A 23,306-nucleotide genomic window follows, 5' to 3' on the forward strand; every position below is an offset into this window, starting at 1 on the left:
TCATAGTGGAATATCCTGCTTGGTGTAGATGTGCCATGATCCCCAACAGTTGTCAGTGCACTTCAATACCACTATAAAGCAGTAGTGTGTCTCCTGCCTTTTCTATACCACTTTCATAGTGGAATATCCTGCTTGGTGTAGATGTGCCATGATCCCCAACAGTTGTCAGTGCACTTCAATACCACTATAAAGCAGTAGTGTGTCTCCTGCCTTTTCTATACCACTTTCGTAGTGGAATATCCTGCTTGGTGTAGATGTGCCATGATCCCCAACAGTTGTCAGTGCACTTCAATACCACTATAAAGCAGTAGTGTGTCTCCTGCCTTTTCTATACCACTTTCGTAGTGGAATATCCTGCTTGGTGTAGATGTGCCATGATCCCCAACAGTTGTCAGTGCACTTCAATACCACTATAAAGCAGTAGTGTGTCTCCTGCCTTTTCTATACCACTTTCATAGTGGAATATCCTGCTTGGTGTAGATGTGCCATGATCCCCAACAGTTGTCAGTGCACTTCAATACCACTATAAAGCAGTAGTGTGTCTCCTGCCTTTTCTATACCACTTTCGTAGTGGAATATCCTGCTTGGTGTAGATGTGCCATGATCCCCAACAGTTGTCAGTGCACTTCAATACCACTATAAAGCAGTAGTGTGTCTCCTGCCTTTTCTATACCACTTTCGTAGTGGAATATCCTGCTTGGTGTAGATGTGCCATGATCCCCAACAGTTGTCAGTGCACTTCAATACCACTATAAAGCAGTAGTGTGTCTCCTGCCTTTTCTATACCACTTTCATAGTGGAATATCCTGCTTGGTGTAGATGTGCCATGATCCCCAACAGTTGTCAGTGCACTTCAATACCACTATAAAGCAGTAGTGTGTCTCCTGCCTTTTCTATACCACTTTCGTAGTGGAATATCCTGCTTGGTGTAGATGAGCCCTAAGTCATGCTGCCCCATTTTGGATTGGGACAACCACAATTTGGAGGGGAGGAATAAAACTGCCACCACCACTATTTGCTTTCTGTTATCTCTGCCTTCAAAAACAAAGAAAGAAATCTCCCCTCCCCCTTTTGAATGTCCACATGGGGTTATAGGATACAGCTGGAAGCAGCCTGAGGTGGAGGAGTTAGGGTTGAGTGATTGTATGTCAGAAAGAATGGGATTGCACGCATGTGAGGGGGAGAGAGAGAGAGAGAGAGAGAGAGAGAGAGAGAGAGAGGCTCAATCCAGACAACACATCTCTCAATGGTAGTTTTAGAATTGCACCGTGGTGTTTTTACACCACCATTGAGAAATGTGCTGTCTGGCGGGAAAACTCCATGCAACAGTGGAGTTTTTTGGGAAAACACTCCACACAGAATATCTACACTGCGCAGAGGAGAGTTCCTGCACAACTGTTGTGTTGCATCTTGTGTGGCAGGCTCTGTGGAGTCTTCCGTTGTGTTCAGTTGACTTTTCCCACTGGCTACAGAGTTCTCTGGCAAGAGCAGCGAAAGGAGTGCGTCACAGCTGGATCTGTGCTTTTCCATCCTTTTTTTTTTAAAATCCACTTAAAACAGGCAGACCTAAACATAAAAGGCACAGTCGTGAACTCATGTGTTCCATTTGAATGTGCCAATTTCGAAAGCGCTGAGTCCAACAATACGGTAGTGTCATTTGTGTGTGTGCGTGTGTGTGTGTTTAAATGAGCTATATGCTAAATAATAATAATAGTAAAAAATCTTTAGAAAGCTGACATTTTAGAAAGTCTGCTGTAGTTTCATTTCAAGCTCTTCTTAAAAGAAATCTGTGACAACCAGAAGCAACGGAGCTGGAAGAAATCAAGATCAGAGGTTTCAATCCTTCCTGTCGTGTTCTCTGAACAAACATTTTGGGTCTGACATTTCCAGCCTGGGGGACCATCAAAACAACTTACAGTGGCTTCCATTGTTCGAGTAGCTAGTCACTGCTGGGCATGTTGATGACAACATCCAGGGGTCAAGCTGAGGCAGAATAGCTCTTGTGAGCCAACTCCTGACACTGCCTCCATTCTCCTTCAGAAAGTTTGGGGAAGTGGGAGGCGGGTGGAAAAGCTTACAGCAGGGGATGGGGCGATTCGCCCATTGCTAAGGTGGACTTCTGCTAGGCTGCGAAACTTATCACGCTCTACGTGGGGCTGCCTTTAAAGAGTGTTTGGAAACTCCAGCTGGTTCAAAGAGCTGCAGCCAGATTGTTGACCGGGACTGGTTCCAGGGAGCATGCAACTCCCCTGTTAAAACAACTCCACTGGCTTCCAGTCTGTTTCCGGGCACAATTTGAAGTGCTGGTTATGACCTATAAATCCCTATATGGCTCGGGTCCAGGTTATCTGAAAGACCATATTCTCCCTTATGAGCCTGCCCATGCTTTAAGATCTTCTGGAGAAGCCCTTCTTCCAGTCCCACCATCTTCACAGGTGCGCTTGGTGAGAACATGGAAGAGGGCCTTCTCGGTGGCTGCTCTGGAACTCTCTTCCCGGGGAAGCTAGGCTGGCTCCCTCCTTGATGGGCTTTCGGAAGAAGGCAAAAATATGTTTGTTCCAGCACGCCTTTGGAGAACAATCTGGTCCTCCATCTATGTTAACGACTTATAATTTTGTCGTTTATTTTAAACGTTTATGTTTTAATTCCACACACCACTCCAGGTTTTACAATGTATGCTTTAAACTTTGTAAGGCCACCTTGAGGCCCAGTATTGGGCAAAAGGCAGGATACAATTAAATTAATAATAATAATAATAAATCTTGGCCCAGACGCTTTCTCTTCTTGGAGAAAGGTTGGGGATACATATTTATTTATTTAGCACCTTCAATGTACATGGTGCTGTACATAGTAAAACAATAAAACAGCAACACCCGGCCACATAGGCTTACATTCTAATAAAATCATAATAAAACAATAAGAAAGGGAAGGGAATGCGCCAAACAGGCACAACTGACAATGAAACTAACAGTTTAAAAGTAAGATCAAAGTTCTAAAAGCGTTAGGAAAAAAAGGAAAGTTTTGAACTGAGCGTTAAAAACTGTAGCTGAACTCGTGGTCCGCAAATGCTCTGGAAGAGAATTTCAGGCATAAGGGGCAGCGAGAGAGAAATGACGAAGCCGAGCAAGAGAAGTAGAGAGAGAGATTAGTTTAATAGCACAAGTGAAACGTCATACATTCAATTTTTTAAAAAAAACTTATTAAGAAGGAAGGACCGTGGCAGGAACTGGTCCCAGCAGTGCCAGCAGGAAAAGGATCACTCACAGCGGGCAGAATGTGGCCCGCTCTGCCAGCTGCCTACCTTTGTTGTTATTATTATTATTATTATTATTTATATAGCACCATCAATGTACATGGTGCTGTACAGAGTAAAACAGTAAATAGCAAGGCCCTGCCGCATAGGCTTACATTCTAATAAAATCATAGTAAAACAATAAGGAGGGGAAGAGAATGCAAACAGGCACAGGGTAGGGTAAACAGGCGCTGGGTAGGGTAAAACTAACAGTATAAAGTCAGAACAAAACCAAGTTTTAAAAGCTTTAGGAAAAAGAAAAGTTTTTAGCTGAGCTTTAAAAGCTGCGGTTGAACTTGTAGTTCTCAAATGTTCTGGAAGAGCGTTCCAGGCGTAAGGGGCAGCAGAAGAAAATGGACGAAGCCGAGCAAGGGAAGTAGAGACCCTTGGGCAGACGAGAAACATGGCATCAGAGGAGCGAAGAGCACGAGCGGGGCAATAGTGTGAGAGGAGAGAGGAGAGCTAGGAAGGAGCTAGACAGTGAAAAGCTTTGTAGGTCAACAAGAGAAGTTTATATTGGATTCTGAAGTGAATTGGAAGCCAATGAAGAGATTTCAGAAGTGGAGTAACATGGTCAGAGCGGTGAGCCAAGAAGATGATCTTAGCAGCAGAGTGGTGAACAGAAACCAATGGACTGATGTGAGAAGAAGGAAGGCCAGTGAGAAGAAGGTTGCAGTAGTCCAACCGAGAAATAACCAGTGCATGAACAAGAGTCTTGGCAGAAGAGACAGACAAAAATGATCGAATCCTGGTAATATTATACAGGAAAAAACGACAGGATTTGCTTGGAGGCGTTGTTGTACATAACTAAGGGCTTTTCCGACCCATGCAAAGCCAGGTCCCTACGCTAGTAGATCATACAGTCAATATCCTATTCCATTTCTACTTCTTCCAAATACCCCAAGAATATAATTATAGGATGCAATGAGATTCCCAACCGTTCTTTCATTTTATGTTTTATTGGTAACCAAAGAAAGTCAGTTAAGAATAGGGAAGTCAGAGGAAGGGTAGGGATATCAGAGGGATTTGTCCAAGGAGGAGGAGCTTGCTAAGTTTTCACCAGCTCAGCTCGCCGGACTTCAGCTCATTTTCCCGCAAGTTCACCTGACTTAATCTGCATTGAATCAGGCCAGTTCACAGATTTTCCCGGGGGCGGTGGATGTGTTTTGTTTTTAAATTGATGTAAGTAGAAATGTGCACAAACTGCAGGTGCGATTTGCATGATTCACACAGATTTTGGTTGTAATTTGTGCAAATTGCAGGTGCAATTTGTGTAAATTATATGGTTGTGCTTCGGAGGCTAATTCAGAGCAACCAAATCTGCTGTGATCGACCTTGGCAGGATCTGACCTGGAGCAAGTTCCTGGGCTGGCTGGCTGCCCACCAAGCCCCCCCCCCCCCTCCACGCTGCATGAGCCCAACCTTGGCAATGTCCATATGGCTGCAGGCACTCAAGGCAGGTCCAGGTAAGGGGCAGGGGGCAGCAGCGGGGGATATAAGTGGGGGCAGCAAGTGAGTGCATGGCACTTCCCTGCCGGCTCTCACTTCGAGCAGCCACCAGCCACTGGGAGAGGGAGGGACAGTCGCTTGATAGCGGTGGGAACAGGGTTTTTAGTTGTTTCCTTGGGTAAATTTGCACAAATTTATCTCTGTAAATTGCGTAAATTTACCCACAAAAACAAAAAAAGACCCACACAATCCTGGATTTGTGGGGAAAGACCCCATCTTGGCTTACAAATGCAAGCTGAGCTGGGGCTGGCGGGGAAATCCAGCAGACCTACAAAGGGCTGAATTTCCCCACAGTGGCTATCACTAGTCAAGGCTAGCTCAGATCCATCAGGTTATACTTGAAGTTGGAGGTGGTGTTTTTTTGGCCCCAACCTGCATCACTTTACAACTGCACTTGCCATTTGGAGGCTCCGTTCTCCCAGTCACCTTGGAAAGGATGCCATGAAGCCATTTTGCAAGCCAGGGATTTGAGATTCCGTCTCTTGGATGGCTTAGATCTCATTCAGTGGTGCCATCAGGGCAGGACTTTAGAGCAGAAGTCCGGGGCACCATTCAGCAGATTGAGCTGGAGTTCCCCAAATGATGGAGGGCTGGATGACCACATTTGAAAGGAAGTGAAGAAATACACATGGCCATCTAAAGCAGCCTCCCCCAACTTGGGGCCCATGTTGTCTGGGGGGATACTGGACATTGTAGTCCAACCCAACACATTTGGAGAGCAGATTGGGGAAGGGTAATCTAAAGAGCCCCCTCTGAGAGCCTAAAAATACATAATTGCAACACTGATCTCATGTAAAACTGTCATGTGATGTCCTTAGTTTACAATCAAACCACAGCAACAAACCCTTCATACTTCAAAGGGAAGCGTTTTCTTTCTAAGTAAACGAAGTATTGCCAGTCAAGCAAGTAATTTGGTCAAAGAGAAAGGATGTGCTCCTTACCAAAGTAAGTGATATTTTAAAATTTAAAAAATGGAAAGAATTGCCGCAGTAGTTAAAAAGAAGCATTCCATCTGTTAAATCTGTGCGTTTTTACAGGTTTATGAAGCAGAACGAGTTTTTACCTCCAAGGATTCAGTCGTCATTAGAGATGATATGTGATTTTTTATGCTTCAGCTCTGGTGCATACTGTGTGTGTGTGTTTCTCCCCTAGCTGATGGACGTTGCGGCAACCCTGTAACGTTCTACTGCTTGAGCAAGTAATCGTGACACAGCCTTGCTTAGAGCGCTGGCAGTCTTAATTACAACCATCGTGTATAGCTTATGAAATATCATTGTTTTATTAACTGCACATGGTGGTTTCTCTCTCTGTCTCTGTCTGTCTCTCTCTCTCTCACGGTGAATGATTTCAATTTTTAGCTTAACCCAGCATTCCACAGCTCAGTGCCCAGCAGCTGTGCTGGACTGCAGCTTCCAGTATTCCCAGCCAATGGCCATGCTGGCCAGGAAAGATGGGAATTGCAATCCAACACAGCTGGAAGGTTGGGAAAGGCTGGATTAAGCTAAGGCAGATTGATAGATAAAACACACACACCCTAATGTGAGAGAATTTCAGCAAACTATCCAGTTATCAGGCCCCCCCTTAGATATTCTCCTAGCTGTGAGCAGCTACCACATGGGTGGGCGAGCATTAAAATGACCCAACCAGGTGGGTGTTTCCAAAGCTGCAATGGGGAGGAGGCATTGGGCCCCCAAAGGATATTTCAGGACCCCCTTTGAATATTCATTTTTTAAAAACTTTGACTCATACGTAATAACAACATACATCATTACTACTAGTAGTGCAGCCTGTTGGAAGACATGTTAACTCACTTGCACGTAAAGCTCCATCACACCTGGGGGAAAAAATGCTGGCTACCATGGCTTCCCCTCTCCTAGTTTCGTCGCTCAGTTACCAGTACTTCCTGTTTCAAAAGAGGAAGTAAACAAGGAGCATGAGGCCCATTCAGTCCGGCATGATAATCACGCTGCTTCTCCCACACACAGCAGAAGAGAGCAGCAACCGGACTTTTTCTAGTTTTTCTTGCATTGCAAGGAAGGCCAGAAGGGGCGGAAGGCGTGAGAGAGGCAGACGACATCATGTGAGGAGCCTGCAAGAAATCCATGAGTGCCCAGTAACGACCATGCAATAAAATGCTCGTTGGATGGAGCTCGTAGGCTCTCTGTTTTCCAGTTGCTTCCAATTGAACAAACAGAGGACCCTGACATGCTTGGATCTACAGACTCAGAACTGTCCAGTCCAAATGGCCTTAATCTGGAGGATAATTCATGAGCATTGTTCCAGTCAATACCTGGTTTTTTTCCTCCTTAGGAATTTTAATCTCCCAGCATTCCAAAGTCCTGCTCCAGGTAGCCATTTAATATCACAGCTACTGATGAGCATAGAAGCTGACACGTTTAGCTCTAAATAGGTTTTCGAATTACTCTGTTGTTAGTCTATCTGTCTTTCTTCTTTATTATATAACAGGAGCAATATACACTTCCAAATGTATTAGCTCCTCAACCTAAAGGACGTGCATAACACCACACATAACCTGCATAACCCTCAAAGCCTTACACGGCTTGGGGCACAATACCTGACAGAACGCCTTTCCCGACATGAACCTACCTGAATGCTATGCTCAACATCTAAAGTCCACCTCCGGGTGCCTACTCCGAGGGAAGCTCGGAAGGCGGTGACAAGAGAGAGGGCCTTCTCTGTGGTGGCCCCCCAACTGTGGAACAATCTCCCTGACGAGGCCCGCCTGGCGCCGACATTGTCATCTTTTTGGTGCCAGGTCAAGACTTTTCTTTTCTCCCAGGCATGTAGCAATATGTAATGACTGTGGGTCTGTTTTTTGGCTCATTGTTTTTAAAGTTGTTATAGTGGTTTTAAATGTATGTGTATTTTGCTTGTTTTTGTGGTTTTTAATCTTTGTATATTGTTTTTAAGTGTTTTTATCTTATGTGAACTGCCCAGAGAGATTTGACTATGGGGAGGTATACAAATGCAATACATAAATAAATAAATAAATAAATAAATAAATAAATTATATACATCTATCACTGCATTAAGTATCAAATAAGTTAAAGGATACATAACATCCAATTCTGCATATCTTTACACAAATAATTTAGGAAGAAACAAAGCAAAAATATATATTAATTTTTATACCATAATTTCTATACCATAAAAGATTTCTGTTCCTCCATAAATTTGGGATTCTTTTATCTACCTCATTTCAGTCTAGCTACCTCACTAATTTTCAATAATTGTGCCATTTGCCAACTTTTAATAAAGCTGGCTTTACATGTAATTGGTTTTGTATTTTTCCAGTTCTTGGCAATAACCAGTTTTGCTGCTGGGCTGATGAATTTTTGGGATCTCTGATTACAAGAACTCTAATAACATTGTTTTAGGGCTAAAGAACAAGTTGTATCCAGTTGTCCTGGTTATATCCCTCTTAGCCCATTTCCCCAAAACTTGAATTTTTGAACACATCTACCACATGTGCATATAATCAGCTACTGGATTCCACATTTTCAACATACACAGTTATATTTCCTATATACTTTATTTAATCTATGAGGTATTTGATACCAGCAATAAATCTGTGTGTAATAATTTCAATTGACGCAGATTGATTTGGTTACTCCTCTCGTAAAAACTACTTTCCATTATTCTTCATTAATTCCTATTGCTATTCAGTTTTCATTTAAAAGTCATACTACTAGCCTATTTTGGGGAGAGATTCCCCTGTGTTCCCTTTGAAGTGCTAATATTGTCTTGAAATGCACTTTCGCTCCTTCCAATATACATTTTATTTCTGAGGTAGATTGTGGTTGAGGTTTAACTTTAAAAAATTGCTAAAAATCAGGGCATGATCCAATTTGCTTCAAAGTCAGCTTGCATAAGGTGCTATGTGGAAGCTATCACGGTGCCCAGTTACATGTCTTTAACTGTAAAAATGACAGAGGTGAATGGAGTTTTGTAAATGGGGGAATGCTAAAATGTTTTAAAATTCCCTAAAAATCAGAGGATGATCCATTTTGCTTCAAAGTTGGCATGCCTAAGGTCCTATGTGGAAGCTATCGTGGTGCCCAGTTACATGTGTTTATCTTGAAAAATGACAGAGATAAATGCAGTTTTGTAAATGGGGAAACTTTAAAAATTCCCTAACAATCAGGGGATGATCTGATTTGCTTCAAAATTGGCATGACTAAGGATCTATTAGAAGCTATTACGGTGCCCAGTTTCATGTGTATATGTGCTTAGGAAAGGGTCCGAATGGATCCAAATCGGTCTGAAGCTATTCGGAGCTACCCGAACCGCTTCGGATTAGGAATTCAGAGGTCCAAATCACCCTGATCTGCTTCAGATTCAGAATTCGGATCTGAAGCAGTGCACAGCCCTAGTATGAAAGCAGTATGTGGCTTGTGTCAATGGGCCCCAACAGTTGTCAGTGCACTTCAGTACCGCTATAAAGCAGTAGTGTGGCTCCTGCTTTTTATATACCACTTTCATACCACTTTCATAGTGGAATGTCCTGCTTGGTGTAGATGAGGCCTGAGTTGGATTTTTGCCTAGGAAAGCTGCACATTCCACATACATTCCACTCACCTGCACATTCCACATACTGCAGCTTTTTCCGTTTGTGTGGATCAAGCTGTCTCTAAACATATGTGAGCAAAGGGCCAAGCAAAAAAGTCGCAAGCCCAATTAACTCTTTGTTTACTGCGATAACGAGAAGTTCATTTGTATATATTTTACAGCACTTCATACTGTTCTAGTCCATGCCAAATTCTTGCTACTGCACCCCGATTCTTCCTGTTACATTTATCTTCGCTGTGTCCATGTCCTTGAATAATGATTCTTTTGCAGGTGTTTGCTGCTGCTGCGCTGCTTTGCGTCCTCGCTACAAACGGCTTGTGGATAACATCTTCCCTGAAGACCCGAAAGTAAGTAACACAGCATTTGAGCCATGCGGAGCAATGCAGCAGCTCATTGATCAGATAGCTGCTTATTCTAACACTGGTTCTGATTTGCTCCAGCAGATGACCCAAGATCTCATTGATTGATTTACACAATTTATATACCGCTCTACATCCAATAAAATATCCGAGCATTGAACAATAAAAGGGATATTATTATTATTATTATTATTATTATTATTATTATTATTATTATTATTATTATTAGAATCATAAACTTTAAAATCAGATTGTTCCAATAAAACCATGACCGGTCAGTCAGGGAAGGCTTGTTTAAGTAAAATGGATTCAGCATGTGCTAAGAATAACATAATGTCGGTGCCTTCCTGACATCAACAGGCAGGGAGTTTCACAGAGTGGGAGCTAATACGTTGTGAATGGGCTCCAAACGGAATGCAGATCCGTGCGGATCCACGAGGAGGGTGGTTCTAATAGCCTCAGTGACTGGGCAGGCCGTTAAGGGAGAAGGTGTTTTCTCAAATATCCTGGTCCCAAATTGCTTAGGGCTTTATACACCAATAGCAAAAATTTAAACCTGACCCAGTAGCAAATTGGTTCTTACACATTCTGGCCAACCTCATATTGATTCAGGGAACGAAGATTCCATAAATATGATCAGGCTGTATTTGAAATTTAGCAGTAAACATTTCCTTGTGGTATTGGCCTTACAACCTGAGCCGATTCCCCCTGGGAATTGTATCCATCTATCTTACCCTCTCCCTGCTTTGGAGACTGGGAAGACTACTGGTCTAGCACGATGGAAGGGTGAAGATCTCACGATACTTTTATAGCGAGATCTCCCCCTCTGTTAACACATGGCGCGCGATGACCTCAGAGGGAGAGGATGTTGTGCCCGCCATTTTGTTTTGTTTTTTAAAGCAGCGCACAAGCACTCGTGCGCAAAAGGTAAGTGGTTTCCCCACCCCACCCCGCTCACCCCACCCCAATGGCCGCAGAGCTCCTGAGGAGCTCTGTGCCCTGTGCGTGGGTCCCAGCTTCTCGCGAGTAACCGCGAGGAGCTGGGACAAACCGTGATGGTGGGCCACACTTTCCGTGGTTTCAGGATCAGCCTGAGACCGTGGAAAAAACGGGCCTAAAGTGTAGGGCGAGATCCTGGGGCAAGGGAGGGATCATCCCTTCCTGATCCCAGAATCCCCTGTGCATCATGTGAACGCACAGGAACGATCCTGGGGATCGCCCCAGGATAAAGCCCCGTCTAGTTATGGCCCCAATGAGTTTGGATCCAGAGAAGCGGTTTAGATTGGGGGGAAATGGTACGGTGCCGATGCGGGAGGATTAAACATCCTTATCCTTGTGCCACTTCTTTCATCCGCAGGGCTTAACTTAAAAATCGAAAAGAAAAGACCAGTCATAGATCTCCCAGTATAATGTGGGTTGGTGCTTCATGCATACAAATGACACCTGTTGAAATTCCCTTTTCTATGCAACTGTTAAAGATAAAGGAGCCCTGCCCTAATGCACATGTAGTTGTACATGCAGGAGCCCTATGCACATATAGTTGTACATACAGGAGCTCTTTTTAGACCTTATAATGAACTGTAGAAATTGGGAGTGCACAGTCGTGCTCCTTCACCCCACCCATCCCATTCACACATAGAGCTTCTCTAAACGAGTGATTCATAGCATGCTTGTGACTTGCCACTCATGGAAGTTTGCGGGTTCATTTCACCATGTCATTATCATCCAGGGCCCTTTTCATGCTATTGCGGGTTTGAAACCCCCAAAATGGGATTATCCAGGAAATTGCACCATCAGTTACGCCACCAGAGGGCACTGACTCAGTAAAGTCAATTGAGCACATGGAGCAGGAAATTTAATGCCCATGTAATGCTGCCAATCACATCCAAGAAAGAAAGCGGGTGCAGATAGCCGCAGTAAAGTGGAATGATTTTTTAAAAGAGAGAGAGAGAAGCCCATAATGTCTGAAAGAGCCTCTAGCAAACAAGCAATCTGTTACCATTATCTGCAACACTTTAGCCAAATTGATATCTTGCCATAGTAATAGATGTATAAATCATGTTTACTGTAAATTGATGGGTGAGGGTGGAAACTTGACTTGTAAATCTTTTTATTATTAGGATGGCCTTGTTAAAGCTGATATGGAGAAGCTGACTTTCTATGCTGTTTCTGCACCTGAGAAGCTAGATCGAATTGGTGCTTACCTAGCAGAGCGACTGAGCCGGGATGTTGTCAGACACCGCTATGGGTAAGGAGATACATCCTATGGGCTTGAACCTTGGATAGTGGTAGAAAGAGCTGTTTGTAACTTTGGTTGGAAAAAAAACCTGAAAACAACTGGATACTAGTCAAAGTACTGATGTCGTAAGTCTGTCCTGGGAGGAACCAAACCTTTCTGGTGATAGAATTGTTGTTCCTTTGCTTTAGGCTAGATCTACATATTTGGTGGACGTCTCATGTTTGGGAATAATAATAATAATAATAATAATAATAATAATAATTAATAATAATAATAATTCTTACCCGCCTCTCCTTCTGGATCAAGGCGGGGAACAACATCAAATACAAAAATACTGTAAAATACATAAAACTGATTAAAAACATATAAAACTAATACATTATTAAAATAATTGCCAGACATCTTAAAATTCAACTGGGTAGGCCTGCCGGAAGAGATCAGACTTTATAACTTTTTTAAATTCAGAAAAACTGTTAAGTTGGCAGGCCATTCCACAGCCTGGGAGCAGCAGAAGAGAAGGTCCTCTGGGTAACAGTTGTTAGCCTAGTTTTGGCTGACTGTAGTAAATTCTCCCCAGAGGACCTGAGTGTGGGGGAGGCGGATTGTATGGGAGAAGGCGATTGCACAGGTAGCCTGGACCCAAACCATGTAGGGCTTTAAAGGTGATAACCAACACTTTATACTTCACCTGGAAACTAATTGGCAGCCAGTGAAGTGATTTTAGGACTGGTGTGATGTGGTCACCCCTAGGTGTGCTGGTGACCAACCTGGCTGCCTTATTTTGAACTAGTTGAATTTTACGGACTAGGCACAAAGGTAGCTGCTTCTGCACTGCAAAGTCTCTTTGCTCCTTTGACACCACAAGACTGCAACTAGGAACTTTGGCTGGGCAGTGCCTGAAATGCAGGGGGACAGCAAGGACAGGAGAGGCTGGTGGCTCTAATGTCAGCGGGGTGGTGAATCCATTTTGGGTTTCAGTCAGAACTCCGAAGGAGCCATCCAAGGTCCTGACTGAACCCCAGAGCAGATTTACCACCCCACTGAAATTGGAGCCACCACCTCAACTGAGTATAAGGAAGTGAGATAATCCCATTTCAGTTTAGGAGAGACTCATTTTAGCTTGTGGTTCATTCACCGACTTTACAGTGCTTAAACTAATTGCTAAAAAGGCTTGAATTAGTACATTTACGCTTTGAAATAATTACAGTTAATGATCACTCATTATCATGAAAAGAGCAGAGTTACTGTAATCAAAGGGCAGGCAGCTTTTTTTGGCCCTTGGGCACCGCGACAAAATGGTTGTGCTGCAGATTAAAGCATCTGCCTTCCACCACCTGCCATCTTAAATTCCTAAGAATGTCTGTGAGCCCCATGTTTGGACCCAGAGGCATTTATGGGAAAAGAAGAGGGGGGCAGCTAGAGCAGCCTTCCTCAACCTGGGGCGCTCCAGATGTGTTGGACTGCATCTCCCAGAATGCCCGAGCCAGCTGGCTGGGGCATTCTGGGAGTTGTAGTCCAACACATCTGGAGCGCCCCAGGTTGAGGAAGGCTGAGCTAGAGGAACAGGCTCTATTTCCTTCTTCTAGCCTTGTGGAACCGTGAGAGGAGGCAGGCAAAGTCTTAGTTAGCCAGCTTCTTCTTTGTCTAAGGCTCAAGCAAGGCTTGTTGGAGGAAGAGGAAGCAGTTCTTGCAAGTATCTGCTTCTCCCAGCTCTGCAGGTCTGGGCCAAATTACTTCTGCAACTCTCCAGAAGGTTTCCCAGTCCTCCGGAGCAGATTTTGAGGGCATGCAGAGGCTGCAGGGTGGGTAGATGGTGGGGGAAATAGCTCCCTTCTGGTTCCACTGCTTCCATCAGTGGGATGACACAGTTGGATTCAGCCCAATGTAGTTAGTCATTTCTTCAGTTTCGTTTAAAAAAACGAATATTGTGGATATTGTACCTTGTACATCAGCTGTGCATACATTTATGAAATGGCAGTGATTTAGAGCCTGACCCTGTGTATTTTGAAATAAAAGAAAGCCCTACTGAGTCCTGTGGACCCTTAATCCAAGGTAAATGTGCATGAGATTGCAGTCTTGGGTAATGATGGGTGAACCATCCTCTGGTCCAGAAACTGAGCTAAATCCCTAGCATCCTGGTGCCAATGATGCTACTTTACCAGTGTTTTAAGAATCAGGCAAGAGGTAAGAAAGAGAAATACCTCCCTTCCTACCTCAGCTACGAAAGGGGTAGGAGGCAGTGACCAGGTTCAGAGTACTGGTATGCTTTGCAAGCACGGCAGATTGGCATTGCAAACTGGGTCATTGCAAGGTTTAGCACCATCACTCGTTCGTCTTTCCCTGGACCACTGAACCTCTAAGCTCACTTGGCAATATAACATGCTTGTTTTCCTGAATACTCGCTGCACGACTTAGGCGGATCTTACTCGTCTGTTCCCTCAGATATGTTTTAATTGCCATGGAGGCCCTGGACCAGCTCTTGATGGCTTGCCATTCTCAGAGCATTAAGCCGTTTGTTGAAAGTTTCCTTCATATGGTTGCTAAGCTGCTGGAGTCCGGAGAGCCAAAACTGCAAGTTCTGGGAACCAACTCAGTGAGTAAACCCAGTTGAACTGTAGTCCAATTTCAGCTGAAGAAGGCCAAACTGGCATGGAACGGCCTTGGCTTCAAAAGAAAAAAAAAAGATGTGTTTGGTGTTTATCTTGAATTGTCTTTTAGAAGGAACTTTCAGCATATTATTCATTTTTATAAAAAACAAAATGTTAAAATAATATTGCTTTGAATTACGTTTTTCATTTCATTTCATTTCATTTATTGCATTTTTATACCGCCCAATAGCCGAAGCTCTCTGGGCGGTTTACAAAAATTAAAAACTACAACAATATTTAACAATGTACAAATCAACAATATCACAATAATATTCAAAATATACTAAACACGCATGTACAGCAAAACAAACCAGGTAAGGGGAAAAAAGCCTTTAGCTCCAGCCTTGCTTTAATGTCTCCAGGTGTGGGGGGGGAGGGGAGCATGTGGAATAGCTCACCCTTGATGGTCCAGCATTTCTCCCCCAGAAGCAGCACTCTGTTGTGCAGACTTCTACTGTTACTTTCTACTGTTAGTTTTTCCCTACCCTGTGCCTGCTTACCCTTCCCTGTACCTGTTGGCATTCTCTTCCCCTCCTTATTGTTTTACTATGATTTTATTAGATTGTAAGCCTATGCGGCAGAGTCTTGCTATTTACTGTTTTACTCTGTACAGCACCATGTACATTGATGGTGCTATATAAATAAATAAATAATAATAATAATAATAATAATAATAATTTCTCCCCCAGAAGCAGCACTCCCCAGCCTTCAGCTCCAGCCTTGCTTTAATGTCTCCAGGTTGGGGGGGGGAGGGGAGCAGGTGGAATAGCTCACCCTTGATGGTCCAGCATTTCTCCCCCGAAGCAGCACTCCCCAGCCTTCAGCTCCAGCCTTGCTTTAATGTCTCCAGGTGGGGGGGGGGAGGGGAGCAGGTGGAATAGCTCACTCTTGATGGTCCAGCATTTCTCCCCCAGAAGCAGCACTCCCCAGCCTTCAGCTCCTGCCTTGCTTTAAAGTCTCCAAGAGGGGGGGAGGGGAGTAGGTGGAATAGCTCACCCTTGATGGTCCAGCATTTCTCCCCCAGAAGCAGCACTCCCCAGCCTTCAGCTCCTGCCTTGCTTTAAAGTCTCCAAGAGGGGGGGAGGGGAGTAGGTGGAATAGCTCACCCTTGATGGTCCAGCATTTCTCCCCCGAAGCAGCACTCCCCAGCCTTCAGCTCCAGCCTTGCTTTAAAGTCTCCAGGTGGAGGGGGGAGGGAGGGGAGCAGGTGGAATAGCTCACCCTTGATGGTCCAGCATTTCTCCCCCAGAAGCAGCACCATACATGCATAGCAGTGTATCTGAACCTATTTTTTCTTTACTTTTGTGTAAGTTTGTGGTACACAATATGAATCAGGACCACCATATGTGGGTATGGGGGTTAAACCCTCCCACCCAGACACTTCCCCCTCCCAAATTCCATCCCTATGAGGAAGGGGGAAAGTGGGCAAAATCTCCATTTGTCCCAGTAGAGTTTCTTCTTCTTCTTTCCTTAGCCCCTGTATAAGGAGGGAGCGAAACTATGGAGGGAAGGTGGCTGGGTGAGAAGCTTAACCCTCCCTATCCATGCATGATGGTCCTGATCCAGATTTGGGGCCCACACACTTACACTAAATTTATAAAGTTTGGAGCATAACAATGCTATGTATTTAACATAGAGCTGGTTCGCATGATCACTGAGGCTTGTTAAATCCACGGGGTGTGTGGATATGTGCAGGGCATGATTTGGGTAATTATCTGCCTGGTCCTGGCTTCACATGATTAAGTAAACAACCAAAAGGCTTTTTTGGGGGTGGATGGGAGGAGTTTGAGGGTCAAACAAACCATGCTACCCAGGTTCAGATGACCTGACAAGCCATGCCCCGGTGGGCAATTCGGGAAGTGGTGCCTCGCGTGTGCCGCGAATTAAAACAAGCTATCATGGCTTATTTAATCTATGGTGGCTTGTTTTGATCATGCGAACTGGGGTGATCGTGTCAGCCTTTGAAGACCGCTACTGAAAGAAGGGATTCCACAATAGTGGAGTGGCCATTAAAAACGCCTCTGCTATTCAAACCTGGCTCAAAGAAAGCAGATAGTGCTCTTAAATACAGTGATTGAAGAACGGAGAGAGAAGGTGACCTCTGAGTTATGTTGGGTGTAATATACATAAATGAGTTCGGTGTCTTGCTATCGAGTATTGAAAATTAATGTATTTTAATTTTGCTTTGCGCTCTTCGCGGTTCTTCCCCAATGATGTGATAGTGTAATTTCCTGTATTGATATAAGTCTTTTCCATAGCAACATGAGTGGTTCGAAAGACTTGGAGGAAAGTGCAATTCAAGAATAGAACATATATTATTTTAACTCTTTTCTGTTTAATTGGAATAGGTTTCAAGTTGGCTACAGCCCTTCTTTTAATGTGGATTTGACTATTGCAGAAAGTACATTAGCTGGATGTAAAAGTAGCAAATTTGAGATTTCTAACAAAATGGGGGCAGGGGGAATGATTTATTTATTTAAAACATTTGTATCCCGCCCTATATCACTAGGATCTCAGGGCGGCGTACAGGTAAAATCATACAATATAAAACAATAAATATACACAGTTAAAAATAAATCAAACTATTAATCAAGTTAAAACCAATATATAATTTAAAAGCAATAAAAACAAATAAAACAGTTAAAACAATGCGCAAGCCAGGTGAATTTAACCATCAAAGGCTTTATTAAAAAGCCCTGTTCTTACTTGGAGTCAGCGTTGGCACCTTCATGAAGTCGATTTTTTCTAGGGCTGTGCACCGCCTCGGATCCGAACTCCAAAACCAAAGCAGATCGGGGCGATTCGGACCTCCGAATCACTGATCCGAGGTGGTTCGGGTGAAGTCCGAGGCGGCCTGAAAATGAAGCCAGTTGGCTCCGAAGCTTCGGACCACCTCGGCGCTTCATAGCCAGCCCCACCCCCAACCAGTCTCTTTACCTGCTGCCTCTGTCACCGCCACCATCTTGGTTCTGTCGGCTTCCGGTGCCGCCGCCGGAAACGAAAGGGAGTAGGCCGTGGGATTTTAAGATATCACGTGGCCTCTGCTGGGATTAGTACCTCTATGGCTACTGTAGTTTGTGGCCATAGAGGTAGTACCTCTATGGTCACAAACTATGGTGACCATAGAGGTACTAATAAGTAGAGGCTGCGCTGTATCTTAAAATCACGTGGCCTACTCCCTTTCATTTCTGGCGGTAGCGGCGGCACTGGAAGCCGCCAGAAGAAAGATGGCGGCAGCGACGGAGGCAGCAGGTAAGGAGACTGGTGGGGGGAGTCTTTTCTGGGTGCCGGCTGCACAGCCAGCACTCAGAAAAGTCTGATTCGCCTCGGAGGGCCCGAATCTCGCCTCGGCTTAGGCGCTGAGGCGGTTCAGGCAACCTCCGAGGCAGCCCGGAGGCAGATCGGGGCTGGTTCGGGGGCTCCGGATCGGCCTCCAAGGCTGCACAGCTCTAATTTGTTCCCTAAAAGTATAATCTTGTCTGGACATCTATGGAAAGTCTGAATTGAACATCACAATTTTGCGAACCGAGCATTCTCTGTGGTTGATTGCTCATTGGCTATGTAATAATTCCTGGTGCCTTTTTTTTTTTAACCTGCAGTGCCCTAAATCAAATGTGGGGAAAGGCTTGGGGTCCCAGTCCAGGTCCCCAGAAGGCCCCTCCCTCTTCCCCTGACTCCACTCCCACCCCACCCCCTTTCCTCCCAACTACCAGTTGTTCAGTGTTTTGTGCAGTTTCCCCTACATTCCAAAAGTTTGAAACGCCTTTCCTAAGGCTTAGTTACTCGCAGTAAGAACTTGCCTGGGGTGGGGGTGGGGGTATTTTTGGCCCCACTTCCTTTGTTTGCCGCCCCATCTACCATTGAAATGTGGCCCCTAAGAACCTCTCTGAAATTGAATTTGCCCCTTGGGCTGAAATTCATTCTTCATCTCTTCCTAAATTTTCTGGGATCAGGATATCCAGTGGAGTGCCTCTTTCTATGAGTTCATCAATGGAGGCTCTGTTCTGAGGGGCCCCATCTTCTGAGGTGAGGCGGTTGTCAACCAGTCACAAGGCCTTCTCAGTGGTGGCACTCACGTTACGTTCTCCAAGCTTTCTCTGTCGCTGTGGTCTTTTAGCTCCCCAGCGAAAAAACTTTTCTCTTAACTAAGTCCTAAACCTGATTCTATTTCTCTGTAACGTATGCTGGCGTTATATTGTTTTCATTATGTCGTTTTAGTGGTGACGTTTTGGTATCATGAAAAACTATTCAATTTATTTATTTCATTTCTATACTGCCCATTAGCCGAAGCTCTCTGAGTGGTTGACCAGACATATCTCAAAACCATAAATTTTAACAGTTTATTAAAAACCATTAATAAGTTTAAAACAGAATGAAAACAACGTAATAACCAAGTTAAAAGCTAGCAGCAGTACAAAATCTAAGAACATACTAACACCACTCTTAAAACTGAAGGGCTAAAAAGCATAGGAAAATTTTAAAAAGTCCTTCACCTGGCCCCAAAAAGACAACAATGTAGACCCCAAGCGAGACTTTCCACAACTGGGGTGTCACCACTGAGAAGGTTCTCTCCTTTGTAGCCGTCCGCCTCACCTCATTCAGTGGAGGCACCCAGAGAAGAGCTTCTGAAGATGATCTTAGGATCCAGGTAGGTATATATGGAAAGAGACTATCCTTCAGGTAACCTGGACCCAAGCCGTTTAGGGCTTTGTAAATTAATACCCGTACTTTAAATTGGGCCTGGAAATGGATTAGCAGCCTGTGCAGATCGTAAAGCATTGTATTTAACACACCAACACATGTCTTATGTATGTGTTTTTAACCCCACCATTCCCCCAGTATGGTGCCCCACCATTCCCCCAAAGTTAGCACCAGACTGGGTCTCCCACTTTTTATCCTCTTAGCAACCATGTGTGGTAGGTCACACAGAGACAGAGTGACCAGCTCAAGGCCATCGAGTCCAATCCCCCCCCCCCCCGCTCAATGCAGGAATCCATCTTAAAGCATCCCTGACAGATGACTGTCCAGTTGCATCTTGAGGGCCTCTAGTGTGGGAGAGCCCACAACCTCCCTAGGTCAGTGGTTCCAATGTCATACTGCTCTAACAGTCAGGACGTTTTTCCTGGTGTCAGGTGGGAATCTGGCTTCCTATAACTTGAGCCCATTATTCTGTGTCCTGCACTCTGGGAGGATCGAGAAGAGATCCTGGCCCTCCTATTGTTATCTTCTTAAAGCATTATAGCAGACAATGCACCAACCTCATGTTTTCTTCCCCATAATTTTCCTAGTTTGTTAAATTTGCGAACATTGAAGAAGATACACCTTCGTACCACAGGCGCTACGACTTCTTTGTTTCTCGATTCAGTGCCATGTGTCATTCCTACCACGAGGATCCCAAAGTACAAACCGAGTAAGTAACCCAATGGTTCGATGTCTATGAAATCATGTTCTGTAGGTCTTTTGACTGGTTTACTTCCAACATCTCCATCTCACTTGCCCATAGGGTGGTTCTCAATATTCAGGACTTCACTTACTTGATGTGGCATCTTTCTCTCCACTTGGTTGCTCTGACTAAGATTTGTCACCAGTGTATTTGTTGACTGGGATTGCATCCATTTCAAACAGCTGGCCTATCATCGGTCTCGTGACTCACGTCTCCGTGCAGTACAGAGGCAGAAGCGAAATTGCCTTGAAAGCTTTTTGTGAACGGCTTTCACTTGAGGTCTCTATTCGTGATGAACCAGGTTCATGACAGCCTCAGGAAAAGCCTGTGCATTTTCGCCTCTACCCCATGGGAAATGAGTCATAGCTATCCACAGCAGCATCTGTTGTCATAGGACTGAGTCACATGACCGCAAGTTATCCTTGAATGCCTTTCACATTAGAACCAAAGGAGACATTACCCTGAAAATACAGTTCCTGCCGAAAATGGTAGACACCCATCTGGTTTTGCCTGACCTTGCCCCCTCTGATTTCTAATATAACTTACTTTGTGTCTTGATGTCACACTATTCTACCTTTCCCCATTCCTGCTTCACAGTATTGACTGCCCACTGTGGCATCTTGGAAAATGTGGGATATTTTGACATCATGATATGAAGTAAACTGTATATTTGTCCTCTTCTACGCAAGCAACAGGGTGTGGCAGTATCAATTCATACTGCAGACCATTGATGAATGCTGCCCTGTATGAAAAACACCCTGGAAGTAGGAATGACATGGGTAAAAACCTCTCTCCCTAACGGGCAAGTTTCACACACATGTTTCGGTTTTATATAGAGGAGCATTCAAAATTGGTGCCTCTGGCCATACTCTGAAATGGTACTGTCCAGGACATTTTTACCATTTCTTTCTGCTTGTCATGTTTCCAAGCCCTCCCACTGTGATGCGAGACAAAAAGAGGTCTGCCAAGTAATCCACAAACTTTATTCAGCAAATAAACATCTCTTCGCACCTGAAGAGAGAGTAAACACTAGGAACTTTCCCTTAGGCTAAATCTTGACTAACTAAGCTAGACAGTTGTCCTTTCAACAAAAGGGAAGTTTTTTCCCCTGAACCCTTTAACTTCAGCAAGGATGCCTCTGAAGAAGCCGTTGGCGAGAAGCTAGCTGAGTTGATCGCCTGTCGCCTTCTTTTAGCTCCACCTGTTTGAATCTGCAGCGGACTCTGGGATCAGTCAACTCTAAAGTCCCTTCCCCCTCTGAGGATTGCTGAGTTCCCACAGACTCTGAGTTGTTAGCGTTTTCTCTGATAAATGTCCGCTGAAGATTCATCCCTGGCTGCTGAAGAGCCTGGGAGAATCTCCGCCCCTGCTTCCTGTGTAGGCTAGTGCATTTCTAGTCCTGTTTCTTCTGGTTTAGAATCTGATTCCGATTGATAGCTTGAAACTCCTTCACCCACACTAAGGGGAAGAGGCCTGATCATGACACTGCTGTATGAAAACACCGGACCTCAGTCATTACAGAGGCGGAGGGGGGACTCTCCTGTTAGCGAAGATCCCATATGTCACTCTTAACAACGCTTTCCTCAATTCCCCCCCCCCCCGCTTTTTTAATATATTTTTTTTAAAATAGGATATTTATATATGTATATTCTATCTATGATGGGATGATGATGATGATGGTTACAAAGCTGATAATATAGTGCATTTCTCCTAAAGGTTTAACACATACATTTTGGTCAATGTAACCATATTGTAGGGTGCCCATATGAAAAGGAGGACAGGGCTCCTGTATCTTTGACAGTTGTATTGAAAAGGGAATTTCAGCAGGTGTCATTTGTATATATGGAAAACCTGGTGAAATTCCCTCTTCATCACAACAGTTAAAGCTGCAGGTGCCCTACCCTCTTTTAAATCTGGTCACTGTAGTATAGCTCCTGCAGCTTTAACTGTTGTGATGAAGAGGGAATTTCAGCAGGTTCTCCATATATACAAATGACACCTGCTGAAATTCCCTTTTCTATGCAACTGTTAAAGATACAGGAGCCCTGTCCTCCTTTTCATATGGTCACCCTATCATATTGCATTCAGTGGCAGTTCTGTTTGTGGTCTTGTTTTGCTTGGACTGCAGCATGGAACCTTCTAGAAAGCTCTGACAGACTTGAGATGCTTGCCTCCCCGCCGTCCCACCCCCCTCAGCTGCACAGGCTGTGAAGGAGAGGCCTACGCATTCTTGCTCAATTTGTTTCTGGGCAAATCATCTCGCTGTTTCTATTCATAACCACTCATCTTATGGCAATCTCTTTTCCTAAAATAACCTGGCACAGGTCATATGTCAGCGTTGTTTTTAATCTCTGCAGCTAGAGTTTTGAAGGTAGCTTCAGAAAACAGCTATTACTGATGATGCAGGCAGCTATAAAATATCCCAAATTGCTACACTGACTTGTTATATACTAAGAAAATTCACCAGTGAAATAAAGCTAATTTTATACGTTTTACCCTTTAAAATTAAAAACCTTTTTTTTAAAAAAAATCTCGGCTTTCGCAAGGACACAAATTACCAGTAATTGGTGTATCTAAATGTTAAGATTGTAGTGGACACATCATGTGAAATGGTGTATTTGAATGGATTACTTCTAGACATTTTTGTTTGTATTTTTATTTATTTTAAATTATTCATTTTTAAGTGACACTGCACACAGTAAAATTAAGTAGCTGCACACAGACGTTAGAAGATAAAAGTAGAATATTTTGTGTGCTTGTGGTATCAAGTTGTGTCTATCTAATAACATATACTCTGGTCTTTAGCTCCCTCTGCTGAAAAGATACATTCATTCTGTGCAAAACTGCAAAGAGGATTCAGAAGACCAACTTTTCAGAGGGCTTGTTTACATATTTACCTCAGTAGCTCTGGTGAATGCTGGAGGAAAGGGAATACTCCAGTCTTTGTATTATTAATAAATAAATGTTTTCGCCACAGCCTCCAGCACAAATCTTCTCAGGCCAACTAACGTCACATTAAAACAGTAGGGAACCTGTACATGAACTGGAACACATTGATAATGACACTTCCAAGTCTGCAATCAAAGCACTCAGATTACAAAAATGCAGATAATACAGAAAGTGGGCCCAAAAATGGGTATGTTACAGAGACGTGCGTTAGAATGCTTTGTCTTAGGGAAAAATCTATGAGCTGAACCAGAATTCAGGGAGAACTGGCAGAACGAGA

General features: G+C 44.0%; 1 protein-coding gene across 2 annotated transcripts in view; it reads left to right on the forward strand.

Moving 5' to 3' along the window:
• EFR3A (EFR3 homolog A) overlaps positions 1 to 23,306 on the forward strand; it is a 96,224-nt gene that overhangs the window by 20,189 nt on the left and 52,729 nt on the right. For both annotated transcript variants that reach the window (XM_063129915.1, XM_063129916.1), the window contains exons 3-6: positions 9,662 to 9,738; positions 11,871 to 11,998; positions 14,432 to 14,582; positions 19,926 to 20,047. In XM_063129915.1, the coding sequence (XP_062985985.1) occupies positions 9,662 to 9,738; positions 11,871 to 11,998; positions 14,432 to 14,582; positions 19,926 to 20,047 (478 nt within the window). The remainder of the gene's footprint in view (positions 1 to 9,661; positions 9,739 to 11,870; positions 11,999 to 14,431; positions 14,583 to 19,925; positions 20,048 to 23,306) is intronic.

The sequence above is a fragment of the Elgaria multicarinata genome, chromosome 7 (genome assembly GCF_023053635.1).
Source record: "Elgaria multicarinata webbii isolate HBS135686 ecotype San Diego chromosome 7, rElgMul1.1.pri, whole genome shotgun sequence".
NCBI lineage: Eukaryota > Metazoa > Chordata > Lepidosauria > Squamata > Anguidae > Elgaria > Elgaria multicarinata.